The 11,792-nt window shown below is 40.9% G+C and overlaps 5 protein-coding genes and 1 long non-coding RNA gene across 10 annotated transcripts; 5 read left to right on the top strand and 1 right to left on the bottom strand.

Annotated features, from left to right (window-relative positions):
* Positions 1–447: 447 nt before the first annotated feature.
* On the top strand, positions 448–10,870 carry LOC124314844 (larval cuticle protein 65Ag1-like). Of its 5 annotated transcripts, none has more exons than XM_046780242.1 (4): positions 448–551; positions 643–794; positions 876–1,227; positions 10,763–10,870. In XM_046780242.1, the coding sequence occupies exons 1-3, from the start codon at positions 543–545 to the stop codon at positions 1,225–1,227; spliced, it is 513 nt and encodes a 170-aa protein (XP_046636198.1). In that variant the 5' UTR covers positions 448–542; the 3' UTR covers positions 10,763–10,870. The 5 variants fall into 5 exon arrangements, with proteins under 5 accessions (XP_046636198.1, XP_046636197.1, XP_046636196.1 ...); XM_046780241.1 differs by having other exon boundaries at positions 876–1,176; positions 10,712–10,870; XM_046780240.1 differs by lacking the exon at positions 10,763–10,870 and having other exon boundaries at positions 876–1,312.
* LOC124314910 lies at positions 876–2,748 on the bottom strand. Its single transcript, XR_006911313.1, has 2 exons — positions 2,669–2,748; positions 876–1,043 (listed from the first exon to the last, which is right to left on the bottom strand). It is a non-coding gene; the product is annotated as an uncharacterized LOC124314910 (long non-coding RNA).
* Positions 2,095–2,888, top strand: LOC124314851 (endocuticle structural glycoprotein SgAbd-4-like). Its single transcript, XM_046780254.1, has 3 exons — positions 2,095–2,204; positions 2,284–2,435; positions 2,501–2,888. Exons 1-3 carry the CDS (start codon positions 2,196–2,198, stop codon positions 2,826–2,828), a joined length of 489 nt encoding a protein of 162 aa, XP_046636210.1. The 5' UTR covers positions 2,095–2,195; the 3' UTR covers positions 2,829–2,888.
* Positions 4,967–5,812, top strand: LOC124314840 (pupal cuticle protein Edg-78E-like). The gene is made up of 3 exons (XM_046780234.1): positions 4,967–5,024; positions 5,141–5,292; positions 5,374–5,812. Exons 1-3 carry the CDS (start codon positions 5,016–5,018, stop codon positions 5,729–5,731), a joined length of 519 nt encoding a protein of 172 aa, XP_046636190.1. The 5' UTR covers positions 4,967–5,015; the 3' UTR covers positions 5,732–5,812.
* On the top strand, positions 6,635–7,528 carry LOC124314839 (cuticle protein CP14.6-like). The gene is made up of 3 exons (XM_046780233.1): positions 6,635–6,733; positions 6,828–6,979; positions 7,061–7,528. Exons 1-3 carry the CDS (start codon positions 6,725–6,727, stop codon positions 7,416–7,418), a joined length of 519 nt encoding a protein of 172 aa, XP_046636189.1. The 5' UTR covers positions 6,635–6,724; the 3' UTR covers positions 7,419–7,528.
* Positions 8,529–9,321, top strand: LOC124314846 (cuticle protein CP14.6-like). Its single transcript, XM_046780247.1, has 3 exons — positions 8,529–8,622; positions 8,710–8,861; positions 8,927–9,321. The coding sequence occupies exons 1-3, from the start codon at positions 8,614–8,616 to the stop codon at positions 9,276–9,278; spliced, it is 513 nt and encodes a 170-aa protein (XP_046636203.1). The 5' UTR covers positions 8,529–8,613; the 3' UTR covers positions 9,279–9,321.
* Positions 10,871–11,792: the final 922 nt, after the last annotated feature.

The raw sequence follows: 11,792 nt of genomic DNA on the forward strand, positions 1-11,792 counted from the left end.
AACTTCCAACTTCATTTGAATTAAACAACCATACTTAAACGGATGATTTTCTTCAGACAAACCATTTACATTAAATATCATATACAAGAAATGTTCTGCGCTGCATAATAAGGTGCTATCGGCATTGTACTCGTTTAGTTTCTCAATCCATCAAACCATATTCTAAATTCTAAATGTCATCATCACTTGATGGATTATCCCACAAGGTTTCCAATGAATATGATGACTTGGTAAATTCCCAAGCACTTTGCTTAAAAACAGAAAATGAAAATGCGGAAAGGCCAAGGGGAAAGACATGATTTCCCTTACACATGCACAATTTCAGTTAGATGGAACGGGCAAAGAGAATGCACTCGAACCCAACGAAATCGAACTTTAATGTGCAAGAACTGGGTCATGGTTTCACTCGTAAGGAAGTAACGGTTGCTGCTGTTGGGTTAGGAAACCTTCTTCAACGCAACATATAGCCCTTCACTACCTATAAAAGCGAAGAGGTACCAAAGCAAAAGTATCAGTTGTAAAACACATCAACCGAATTCAACATGAAGCTGGTAAGAAATAACGCACACAGCAAAAGGATTCTTTTCCCATCAACACATCGCCAAACAAATTATTAACTAAAAGTGAAATATTCCTTTACAGTTCGTCATTGCCGCTATCTTGGCCGTCGCTGCCGCCGCTCCCTCCAGTTACAAAACTGAGGAGAAGAAATACGAGAAGGACTACAAATACCCCGAGATCACCGTCGTCAGCCAATCTGATGAGCGCAACCTCGATGGCAGCAGCCAGTGGAAGTAAGTCGATCCTATTTGATTGTTACGCAAATGTTTTAGCAAATTGCCACACGCTAAAAAACATTCTTTTAAATATTATAGCTACGCCCAATCCGACTACGCCACCCGTGCCGAATCCCAGGCCCAGAAGAAATTCACCGTCACCACCGTCGATGATTACGGCAAAGAAACCAAAGAGGAAGTCTACGGAAACACCAACCAGGGATCTTCCTACTGGGTTTCTCCTGAAGGCGAGAAATTCACTTTGACCTGGGTCGCCGATGATGCCGGATTCCAGCCAAAGGGTGATCACTTGCCCGTTGCCCCCGTCCACGTCTACGAGCTCCCAGTTGCCCCAGTCCATGAGTACGAGCTCCCAGTTGCTCCCGTCCACGAATACGAACTCCCCGTTGCCCCCGCTCTCCCGTACAAACGTACCGGAGCTGGATACTAAATTATTAAATTATTGACTGTTGATCAATGTGTTCTACGTGATAATGTAGAATACGTTTGTATAAATAAAAGCAAAAGAATCGAAATTTCTCGGGTTTTACTAATTATGCGGACAAAAAGTAGTCTTGTACCATAGTTTCTTGAAGTTAAATCATTTCATTTGAAAATGGTGTCACAAGTTTACGGATTGAAGGTGTGTTGTCCAATTTTTTTCTGTGAATTTTCTAAGAGAAATTTTGCTTTGATCAATAAGATATTAATTTTACAATAAAAAAAAGTACTTTAATATACCGTGCATGTTAAACATTTTTTACGTTTCACGGATAGATTAATGGGTAGCCACAGATTGCATGTTTGGCTTATAGCTACCGGCCCAACTTGCTTGAAAGTAATAAATCAATATGTGGATTGATTAATCTGGTAATCACTTTTAATTGTTCTCGGTTAAGAATCAAGCACGTCGGTCGTGACTTAACTCGTGATTATTCATTCGGCTTATTCCCAGAAATTCCAATGTGATCAAGACTGATAATCACGTTCAACAGTTGGCTTATAACCTACAATCACGAAGACATTTCTCAAAACAAATTAATATTGATGCGGTCTAGCGTATAGGCTATATTGATGGATAGAGGTGAAAAGTATAATTCATTTCAATTAGCGCATTGCGGAAGAATGGGTGTAATTTTGAGCAACCGTATTCTGATTAAAGAAAAAAACAAAGCAGACTTCTACAACACTATTACATGATTACCATAACGCTAAAACGAAATGCAAAGAATTGAAGGCCATTGCCTGATGGAATATTGGTCAAATGACGGAAAAGAGTGAAACGCCACGAATAAAAAGAAACTAGGTCAGCAACAACAAACACACAGGAATCGATAGGACACTCCCCTAACCAGCTATATAAACTCAACTCCGACCGATCCAAGGTATCAGTTGTATCACTCAACCGAAATCAACAGCATGAAACTGGTAAACAAAAATCATTGGATTGTTCTCAACTCGTATTATCTGTGCATGCTAAAACTTTGTTTCATCCAATTTTTAATAGTTCATCATCGCCGCTATCTTGGCCGTTGCTGCCGCCGCTCCTTCCGGTTACAAAACCGAAGAAGAGAAGTACGGAAAGGACTACAAATACCCCGAGATCACTGTTGTCAGCCAATCTGATGAGCGCAATCTCGATGGCAGCGGCAAGTGGAAGTAAGTTTATCCCAATCCTGCATGCTTACACAAGTGCTTAACTAACGTTGAAAATCATTGAATAGCTACGCCCTTTCTGACGGCACCACCCGTGAGGAAGAACAGGAACAGAAGAAGTTCATCGTGACCAAAATCGATGATTACGGCAAAGAAACCAAAGAGGAAGTCTACGGAAACACCAACCAAGGATCCTCTTACTGGGTTTCAGCTTCAGGAGAGAAGATCACTTTGACCTGGGTTGCCGATGATGCCGGATTCCAGCCCAAGGGTGACCACTTGCCCGTCGCTCCCGTCCACGTCTACGAGCTTCCAGTTGCCCCCGTCCACGAATACGAACTCCCCGTTGCCCCCGTCCACATCCCCTTCAACGGCAAGGGCTACAAGATCTTTTAAATTAATCGATTGAAGCACTAAATTAATTCTGTAAATAAATAAACTGAACATCGCATACCAGCCTGTTTTGTGTAAAATTTGGGAAGCAAGACGTATAGGGGCCTAACACCAAGTGAACAACAAGTTTTTACTTTACGCGCATAATTATTTGATTCCGCCTGTTAGACTACAACTGGTGTGTTTGGGCCAAATGCCAGAGTTTGTATCACATGCTCACTTTATTCGGTTCTAGCATTAGTCAGATCGTTTTATGTATTGAACATAACGACGCATTACTACTTTAATTGCTCGTTAAACTTGAGGATTCCGGAAGCCTTCAGCAGAGATTAAAATAGCAACGTGAAATGTGGTTATGATTTTTTTTTTTGTCTGCCAAATGTCTTACGGCTCCTAAACCTACATACATACCATCAACCCATAAAGCTAGAGAAAATGTGATGCTGCTGCAAAGGCCGTGGCCTGGTAAAAGAGAATATAGCTGGCGGAAAAAGAATGAAACGCAACCGCCGTGCAAAAACTGGGTCATGCAGCCAGTACTACCAACAGCTCAACAGCATATTCGACTTTCCCTTCGCCAACTATATGAACTCGTCTGCAGCCGATCATAAACATCAGTTCTGTTACTCATCACACACAGTCGACATGAAGCTGGTAAGCAGCGCATTTCTCTTTGGACTATATGTAATACACTTTCAACCATAAAATCGTTTCGAATTTCTATTTTCCAACTTGCTAGTTCTTGATCTTGGTTCTATTGGCCGCGGCTGCTGCTGCTGCTCCATCCAGCAGCAAGACGGAGGGGAGCGACGCCAAAGGACCGGAGATCACCGTCGTGAGCCAATCCGACGTCCGCCACGTCAACGGCACCAACGAGTGGAAGTATATAATCACGACTCTCTCTATTTTTCGCTTATATCTAACCTTCAACGATACATAACGCGTTTCGGAGACCTTAATTATTTTCCAATTGCCGACAAACAGTTACGCTCTATCGGATGGCACCTCCCGCTTTCAGATGTGGTTTCCGAAACCCAGCAGCAAACCCAGCAGCAAAGCAACCCGAAGATAAGTGCTGTCGAATACGTTGGGCCATTATTACATGACAAATAAGATATTTAGACGGGCACGCTTCATCTGTTACGCCACAGAAGATCGCCATCGAGTTAACTAGACCTACTCGCCCGAAAGCCTTCTTGCAGGGTGACCACTTGCGTGCTATCTATTGTGTAATTGAAGACATCTTTATATAATATCGCGCTTTTGTAGCTTGTTACCGCTCATGACGTTGAATGCGTGCAAATAAGCGCAGCGAAAGGCTTAATTTTAATAGCAAATTTATAATCGTAAAGTGGTTGAAGTTCAAACACGCAAGACTAAATATACATATAAATAAAAGAATTAAACAGCAAATTATTTCAACGACTCGATCGGACTCGATCAAGGTAAACGCATTTGGTTACGAACCTAAACAACACACCATTTCAGTTCTCAGTTCAATTAATTTTTACCATTGCACGTATTCGTGTGAAGCGACCGTTTTAATAAGATGGCATAATCGCGTGTAAAATGATAAAAAAACCAGTCTTAGCCAAGAAATAACATGCACAACGATGCACAATTATACAGAATCAGCAGCATCTGTATGCCAAGTTACTCAAAAGAAAGTTTGTAATGAAACTACACACATACATAATGAATTAAGTCACACTGCATAAAATTTAAAAAAGGCAGTGTTTCTTTACAACAAAATTGCAGCAGGCAATCAAAGGCAATGTTAAAAAAGATTTTAGCTATTATATTATCAATTTATTCAATCAGAGTATCAAGAAACAAATGTTCGATTTCTGAATATAAAATGGGAAACTTATGGAATTTGTGTTGCAATCCAAGTGTCAAAATTTAATTCAGTTGAATTGAATATAGAAAAATATAATATTGCGAAACATGTTCAGTAAAATACCAAGAATGTTTCAGAGAACGAAATGCGACAGCAATGGGTAGCATAATACGACTGGACTTCCAAAAGAGAATGGTTCACTCCTTCGTTTGTCGATTTTGTAAATATCATGTGATCTGTCCCACACAATTAGGTCAGTCGTATGGGGCCTATTCAGCCCTTCACCGACTAGTATATAAGCGCAGATACTGTAGAGAACAGGTATCAGTTGTTCAACAACCGTATTCAAAATGAAGCTGGTAAGACACAAACACATGCAAGATCTAGATTTTGAGTCTTATAGATTTTGTTATAGTTAATCTTAAACAAAAAATTGTCTTTGGATTAACTAATAAAAGGTGCAATTATTTTGTAGTTCATCATCGCCGCTATCTTGGCCGTTGCTGCCGCCGCTCCTTCCGGTTACAAAACCGAAGAAGAGAAGTACGGAAAGGACTACAAATACCCCGAGATCACAGTCACTGGCCAATCTGATGAGCGTAACCTGGATGGCAGCAGCCAGTGGAAGTAAGTCGATCCTATTTTATTGTTACGCAAATGTTTTAGCAAATTGCCACACGCTAACAAACATTCTTTTAAATATTATAGCTACGCCCAATCCGACTACGCCACCCGTGCCGAATCCCAGGCCCAGAAGAAATTCACCGTCACCACCGTCGATGATTACGGCAAAGAAACCAAAGAGGAAGTCTACGGAAACACCAACCAGGGATCCTCCTACTGGGTTTCTCCTGAAGGCGAGAAATTCACTTTGACCTGGGTCGCCGATGATGCCGGTTTCCAGCCAAAGGGTGACCACTTGCCCGTCGCTCCCGTCCACGTCTACGAGCTCCCAGTTGCCCCAGTCCATGAATACGAACTCCCAGTTGCCCCCGTCCACGAATACGAACTCCCCGTTGCTCCAGTCCACATTCCATTCAACGGAAAGGGCTACAAGATCTATTAAATTATTATTGACTGTATCCATCTAATGTACAGTGCCATGGCATTGAAAAAGTTGGTGTAAATATAAATCGTGCACTTGAAATTATTCTTCTACGTTTGGATTTTTCGTATTTAGATTTTCATTTCCCGAATAATATTAGCCGAACAACGGCAGGTTATGCAAGAGTGCTGTGCAACCACCCAATAAATTTGAAGGAAGAAATTAAAATGATAGTCAAATTGAATCGATTCAATGTGATTATTGGAGCAATGTGGCCAAATAATCCAATAAAAGTAGACTAAATTGATTAGACCATACAAAGTTGGCTTAATAAAATTCTAAAAAAAACACAATCAATTCATCCCATAACATTTTATTTTACCAGCTACCCATTTGAAACCTTCGCACTGCACCTAACTTTCAATATCTTATTTTTTAAACTAAGAGCACCAATTTTCAGCTTTCTCGTAGCTACGATGTTAACACCGTGGTGTAGTGTAAATAAATAGGCCTGATAGGCAAATCGGAATCGACTGTTCAAAAAGCTTGAAAGACTTGGCTAATGCATAACTGCCGTAGTAGTTCAGTGATCAGAACATCATCAATTTAAAAGAACGATCAAATTTCCCGAATGATAAGGGAAAGGAAGGGGAATAAATAAATGAAGTTTACAGGAACGAAAAGTCGACAGCAATAATCTAAATTATAAATCAAACTTAAACAAGGTAAAACAAAAGCTATTTAGCTTCTGTTATACTCGAAAACTATATCTTAGATAGATATTTTGATATCCAAGACTAAATGGAAATTAAAGCATACGTGTCCAATGAGCAAAGAAAGTGAGAGCGAGGTTCACTCCTGTAGTAAGGCACCGTCCAAGACTTTGCCCTATTAGGAAACAAATAGGTCACCCGAATCCTAGTTTGCGCCCTTCACCTCACCAGCTAGTATAAAAGCTGACAACTAGATGAGCAAAAGTATCAGTTGTTCAAACAATCAGTCAGTCAAATCAACATGAAGCTGGTAAGGAATGACAAGAGGTTTTTCTTTAAGAAAATGGAAAACACATCAAATTTGAGGATTGACTAATAATTGAAGGAATAATTCTTTCATGTAGTTCATCGTCGTCGCCCTTATCGCCGCTGCAGCTGCAGCTCCGTCCAGCTACCCCTCGTACGAAAAGAAGTACGAGAAGGACTACAAATACCCCGAGATCACCGTCGTCAGCCAATCTGATGAGCGCAATCTCGATGGCAGCAGCCAGTGGAAGTAAGTCGATCCTATTTGATTGTTACGCAAATGTTTTAGCAAATTGCCACACGCTAACAAACTTTCTTTTAAATATTATAGCTACGCCCAATCCGACTACGCCACCCGTGCCGAATCCCAGGCCCAGAAGAAATTCACCGTCACCACCGTCGATGATTACGGCAAAGAAACCAAAGAGGAAGTCTACGGAAACACCAACCAAGGATCCTCCTACTGGGTTTCCCCTGAAGGCGAGAAATTCACTTTGACCTGGGTCGCCGATGATGCCGGATTCCAGCCCAAGGGTGATCACTTGCCCGTTGCCCCCGTCCATGTCTACGAGCTCCCAGTTGCTCCCGTCCATGAATACGAACTCCCAGTTGCCCCAGTCCACGAATACGAACTCCCCGTTGCCCCAGTCCACATTCCATTCAACGGAAAGGGATACAAGATCTATTAAATCACCACGATTCGATTGATTCAAGCAGCAATGGTTGACCCTTCACTCTATTTCAATGATATTTAAAATATTTTGTGTACATATTTAACAAATAAAATAAATGCAGATTATCGAAATGCGCTTCCATTAATTTTTTGGGTAAACTGGAAAGAGAAGGTTAAACCACTTGGACTTGGCCTGAAAAGGCGGACTAAAAAATTCTGATCTGAAATCCAAACTATTTCCGTGATACCTACCCAGTGATAACATTTCCTTTATCCCTAGCTGCAATATGCAAGCAATCAGTTTTCTAACAAGTAGGTCTAGGTTTTCTTTAGTGATTGGTTGCCCTCCACGAATATTTTTCTAAAGTCGATCAATAAAGGAAGAAGGAATTTCCTTTAGAGCTCTACCACTAGTAGTAAAAAAATCAAAGTCAAATAAAAAGCTATAAAGGACTGCTTTGGTTTTAGGGTTTGATTCTCTGCCGACTGTATACTATAAATGAAACGTGTCGACACTTGCAAGGCCGATTGATGGAGGCTAATCTTTTGAATAATCGAAAGTGTTGCTAGTCAATGGAAATTTACTTCTGGTCTTGGAAAGTGGGTCAATCTGCAAGGTTTTATTTCATTTGGCTCACTGTTGAAAAAAATAAACAGTGTCAAGAAAAGACGATCGTTCAGCCCTATACACAAAATAAAGTAATGAGTAATCTTCCAAACAATCTCGCTAAGCTTGGCCTGTCGAGAACTACGTGTAAAGTTCGGTTCAATATTTTCGCTCACGCCACATAATAGAACACATAAGAGAGAGGGTTAGAATCCAATGTTTTACGTCATCCCTTTAGGTATACACGAAAGGTTGGTTGCCAATACATTTTCAGATTTGTGTTGTTGTTGTGTGCTGGGTTGGAATTTTTTGTAATCAAAACAGTTTGGATGCCCAGTGTTTTTTAAAACTCGCTCTTAAGGTCGTCAACACAACCCTGACGGCGCATGCACCAGAGGCATAATAAAATTCATTTTCAAATGAGCAAGGCTAACAGGAGACTTCTTTTCTTATTACAAAATTGCCAAAGGAAACTATACATGTCCTCTAGACAAATAGGTCACCGGAACGGAGCTCGTATTTTCATTTCCTTTCACCCGACTATAAAAGCTAAACATTTTCGAATCAACAGTATCAGTTGTTCAACAAATCAACCGAAATCAACATGAAGCTGGTAAGGAATAACACAAGAATAGGATTCGCTTATCGCCAAAATCCACGCCGATTCCATATTGACTAAAAGTGAAATATTCTTTTACAGTTCATCGTCGCCATCCTCATCGCCGCTGCTGCTGCAGCTCCTTCCAACTACCCCTCGTACGAAAAGGAGTACGGAAAGGACTACAAATACCCCGAGATCACCATCACCAGCCAATCTGATGAGCGCAACCTCGATGGCAGCAGCCAATGGAGGTAGAAACTATTTGGTCTTATTTAAAATGTTTTGCAATTTACTAAACTGTTTAATTATGTAACAGCTACGCCCAGTCTGACTACACCACCCGCGAGGAAGCCCAAGAGCAGAAGAAATTCACTGTCACCACCGTCGATGATTACGGCAAGGAATACACCAAGGAAGTTATGGGTAACACCAACAAGGGATCTTCCTACTGGGTTTCTCCTGAAGGCGAGAAATTCACTTTGACCTGGGTCGCCGATGATGCCGGATTCCAGCCCAAGGGTGACCACTTGCCCGTCGCTCCTGTCCACGTCTACGAGCTCCCAGTTGCCCCAGTCCATGAATACGAACTTCCAGTTGCCCCCGTTCACGAATACGAACTCCCCGTTGCCCCCGCTCTCCCCTACAGACGCACCGGAGCCGGTTATTAATTTATTAAATTATCGATCGTTGGAGTTATTGAATAAATAAAGAGAAAAGAATCAGAATCAATCTTGCTTTAATTTTTTTAACCTACTGAAACATAACGGAAGATGAAATGTTTGATCCGAGTTTAGAGTATACTGAGAATCGCTTGAACGGTCTTCTAGAATTATACCATGATTTCAATATTCAGTTTTAATTTTCAGTAAATTTCAAGAACAATTCAAATAATTGAATTCACCAAAAAATTATTCATTTTTCAGTATCAAACTAAATAAGAAATTTGGGAAATTTAGTAATTTCAAATGAAACGATGAAATTAATTAGACTTCATCTGGATGTGTCATAAAAATACTAGTCAAGTTAAAGAGGAAAGATATCAACAAAATTATGCCCATGCCAAAGTAGTAATAATAAAATAAACGTTAGATAGTCCCGTTTTACGCGATCACATGAATGATCCTCAATTAAATTTCCAAACCTCGCGCGGAAATTTTTTTTAAAAGTTAGAAAAAGTGTGGGAAGATAACAGGAAGGACGTGATTTCCCTACAGACATCACGCAATACTTAATTCAGACGAATAGAAAAAGAGAATGCGAAACCTGCTGTGCGAAAACTTTTCAAACTATGTATAACGTTTTCAATAAGAATTGGGTCATGGTCTACTGGGCGAGGAAGTAACCGTGATTTCATTTGAAACCCTGCAATTTCACTTCACTAACTGGCACTAAGTATAAAAGCACAGAAATACCAGAAGAAAAGTATCAGTTGTAAAACACATCAACCGAATTCAACAAACATGAAGCTGGTAAGGAATAACAAACTCAACAAAAGGATTCTCTTCCCATCAACACATCGCCAAACAAATTATTGACTAAAAGTGAAATATTTCTTTACAGTTCGTCATTGCCGCTATCTTGGCCGTCGCTGCCGCCGCTCCTTCCGGTTACAAGACCGAGGAGAAATACGAGAAGGACTACAAATACCCCGAGATCACCGTCGTCAGCCAATCTGATGAGCGCAACCTCGATGGCAGCAGCCAGTGGAAGTAAGTCGATCCTATTTGATTGTTACGCAAATGTTTTAGCCGGTTTTAGCCAATTTGCAACACGCTAACAAACATTCTTTTAATATTATAGCTACGCCCAATCCGACTACGCCACCCGTGCCGAATCCCAGGCCCAGAAGAAATTCACCGTCACCACCGTCGATGATTACGGCAAAGAAACCAAAGAGGATGTCTACGGAAACACCAACCAAGGATCCTCCTACTGGGTTTCCCCTGAAGGCGAGAAATTCACTTTGACCTGGGTCGCCGATGATGCCGGATTCCAGCCCAAGGGTGATCACTTGCCCGTTGCCCCCGTCCATGTCTACGAGCTCCCAGTTGCTCCCGTTCACGTCTACGAACTCCCCGTTGCTCCCGTCCACGAATATGAACTCCCCGTTGCCCCCGCTCTCCCGTACAAACGTACCGGAGCTGGATACTAAATTATTAAATTATTTTGTGTTGTGTTGCCGTCAAATCTTGCAAAGGTATTCGATGCATCGACATCGAATATGCTAGTGTAAATACAAAAGCAGTGAATTCAACAAAAAGTCGTTCTTACGTAGTTTCCTATTTTCCATCAATTTGGATTCAACTATAAAACCGGAACTCGAGCGATTTACCATGGATATAGACTTGATTTCCGTGTACAGACAAATAGCTCAAGCGTATTACTTACGTTTATTGCCATTCATCTTGTTGACAGCAATATCAGGTGAAGCAGAGCTTGTCGACTGTGATAGCTGTGTTACCAGCAGGTATAACTATTTTCACATGTGATTTCTGAACACTCACTGGCTGCTGTAGCGGTTAGTTTGACAAGGAGGCTCAAATGGTGATTTAGTTTCAGCAGGAAAAACCACAGTCACACAGCCAGATTTTTATAAGTCCTGCACTTCAATTGATGGGTCACACAGAGAAACAGAACGATTCGACATGTCGTGATAGAGATAGAGGAGAAACTATGAAAAGCCTAAAAACGTCGGATGCACGATTTAACAATTAACATTGTGACGAATTCCTGAGGAAAGGGTTCAAGAGAAAGAGTTCGGACACGGAGAAAAAAGAAAATAATTTCTCCTACCACTTGCCAAAATAATAACTGACTTCGCTTTGAGGGAAAAAAACAAGCCCCCCAAAAAAGAAAGGCGATTTTTCTTATGTCTTTCCGTCTTTCCCTTTATCAATTTTGTTTCCTGCTGGGGGAAAGGTGTTATTCCCTCTTGGCTTCCAAGAGGGTCCTGGGCGGTTCGGACCATTATACCAAACAGAAATGTTATTATTTTCAACTAAAACTTATTCCCTCGAATTATTCGGTTATCGTTTTGAGCGGTTTGGATATTGAGGGGGAAGTTTAATATTTGCAATTTTTTATTTCTATCGATATCGCATTAATCGTAAGCATGCATAGGGCTACTGATTAGGCCTAATAATAAGCAAGAAGGAAAATTGGGCAAGTGTCGTCTGCTTCGT

This window comes from Daphnia pulicaria, chromosome 10 (assembly GCF_021234035.1).
Source record: "Daphnia pulicaria isolate SC F1-1A chromosome 10, SC_F0-13Bv2, whole genome shotgun sequence".
Taxonomy (NCBI): domain Eukaryota; kingdom Metazoa; phylum Arthropoda; class Branchiopoda; order Diplostraca; family Daphniidae; genus Daphnia; species Daphnia pulicaria.

Coding starts and splice junctions, on each gene's coding strand:
- LOC124314844 (XM_046780242.1), top strand. Junction 795..875: donor GATGGCAGCAGCCAGTGGAA/GTAAGTCGATCC, acceptor TAAATATTATAG/CTACGCCCAATCCGACTACG.
- LOC124314851 (XM_046780254.1), top strand. Junction 2,436..2,500: donor GATGGCAGCGGCAAGTGGAA/GTAAGTTTATCC, acceptor ATCATTGAATAG/CTACGCCCTTTCTGACGGCA.
- LOC124314840 (XM_046780234.1), top strand. Junction 5,293..5,373: donor GATGGCAGCAGCCAGTGGAA/GTAAGTCGATCC, acceptor TAAATATTATAG/CTACGCCCAATCCGACTACG.
- LOC124314839 (XM_046780233.1), top strand. Junction 6,980..7,060: donor GATGGCAGCAGCCAGTGGAA/GTAAGTCGATCC, acceptor TAAATATTATAG/CTACGCCCAATCCGACTACG.
- LOC124314846 (XM_046780247.1), top strand. Junction 8,862..8,926: donor GATGGCAGCAGCCAATGGAG/GTAGAAACTATT, acceptor ATTATGTAACAG/CTACGCCCAGTCTGACTACA.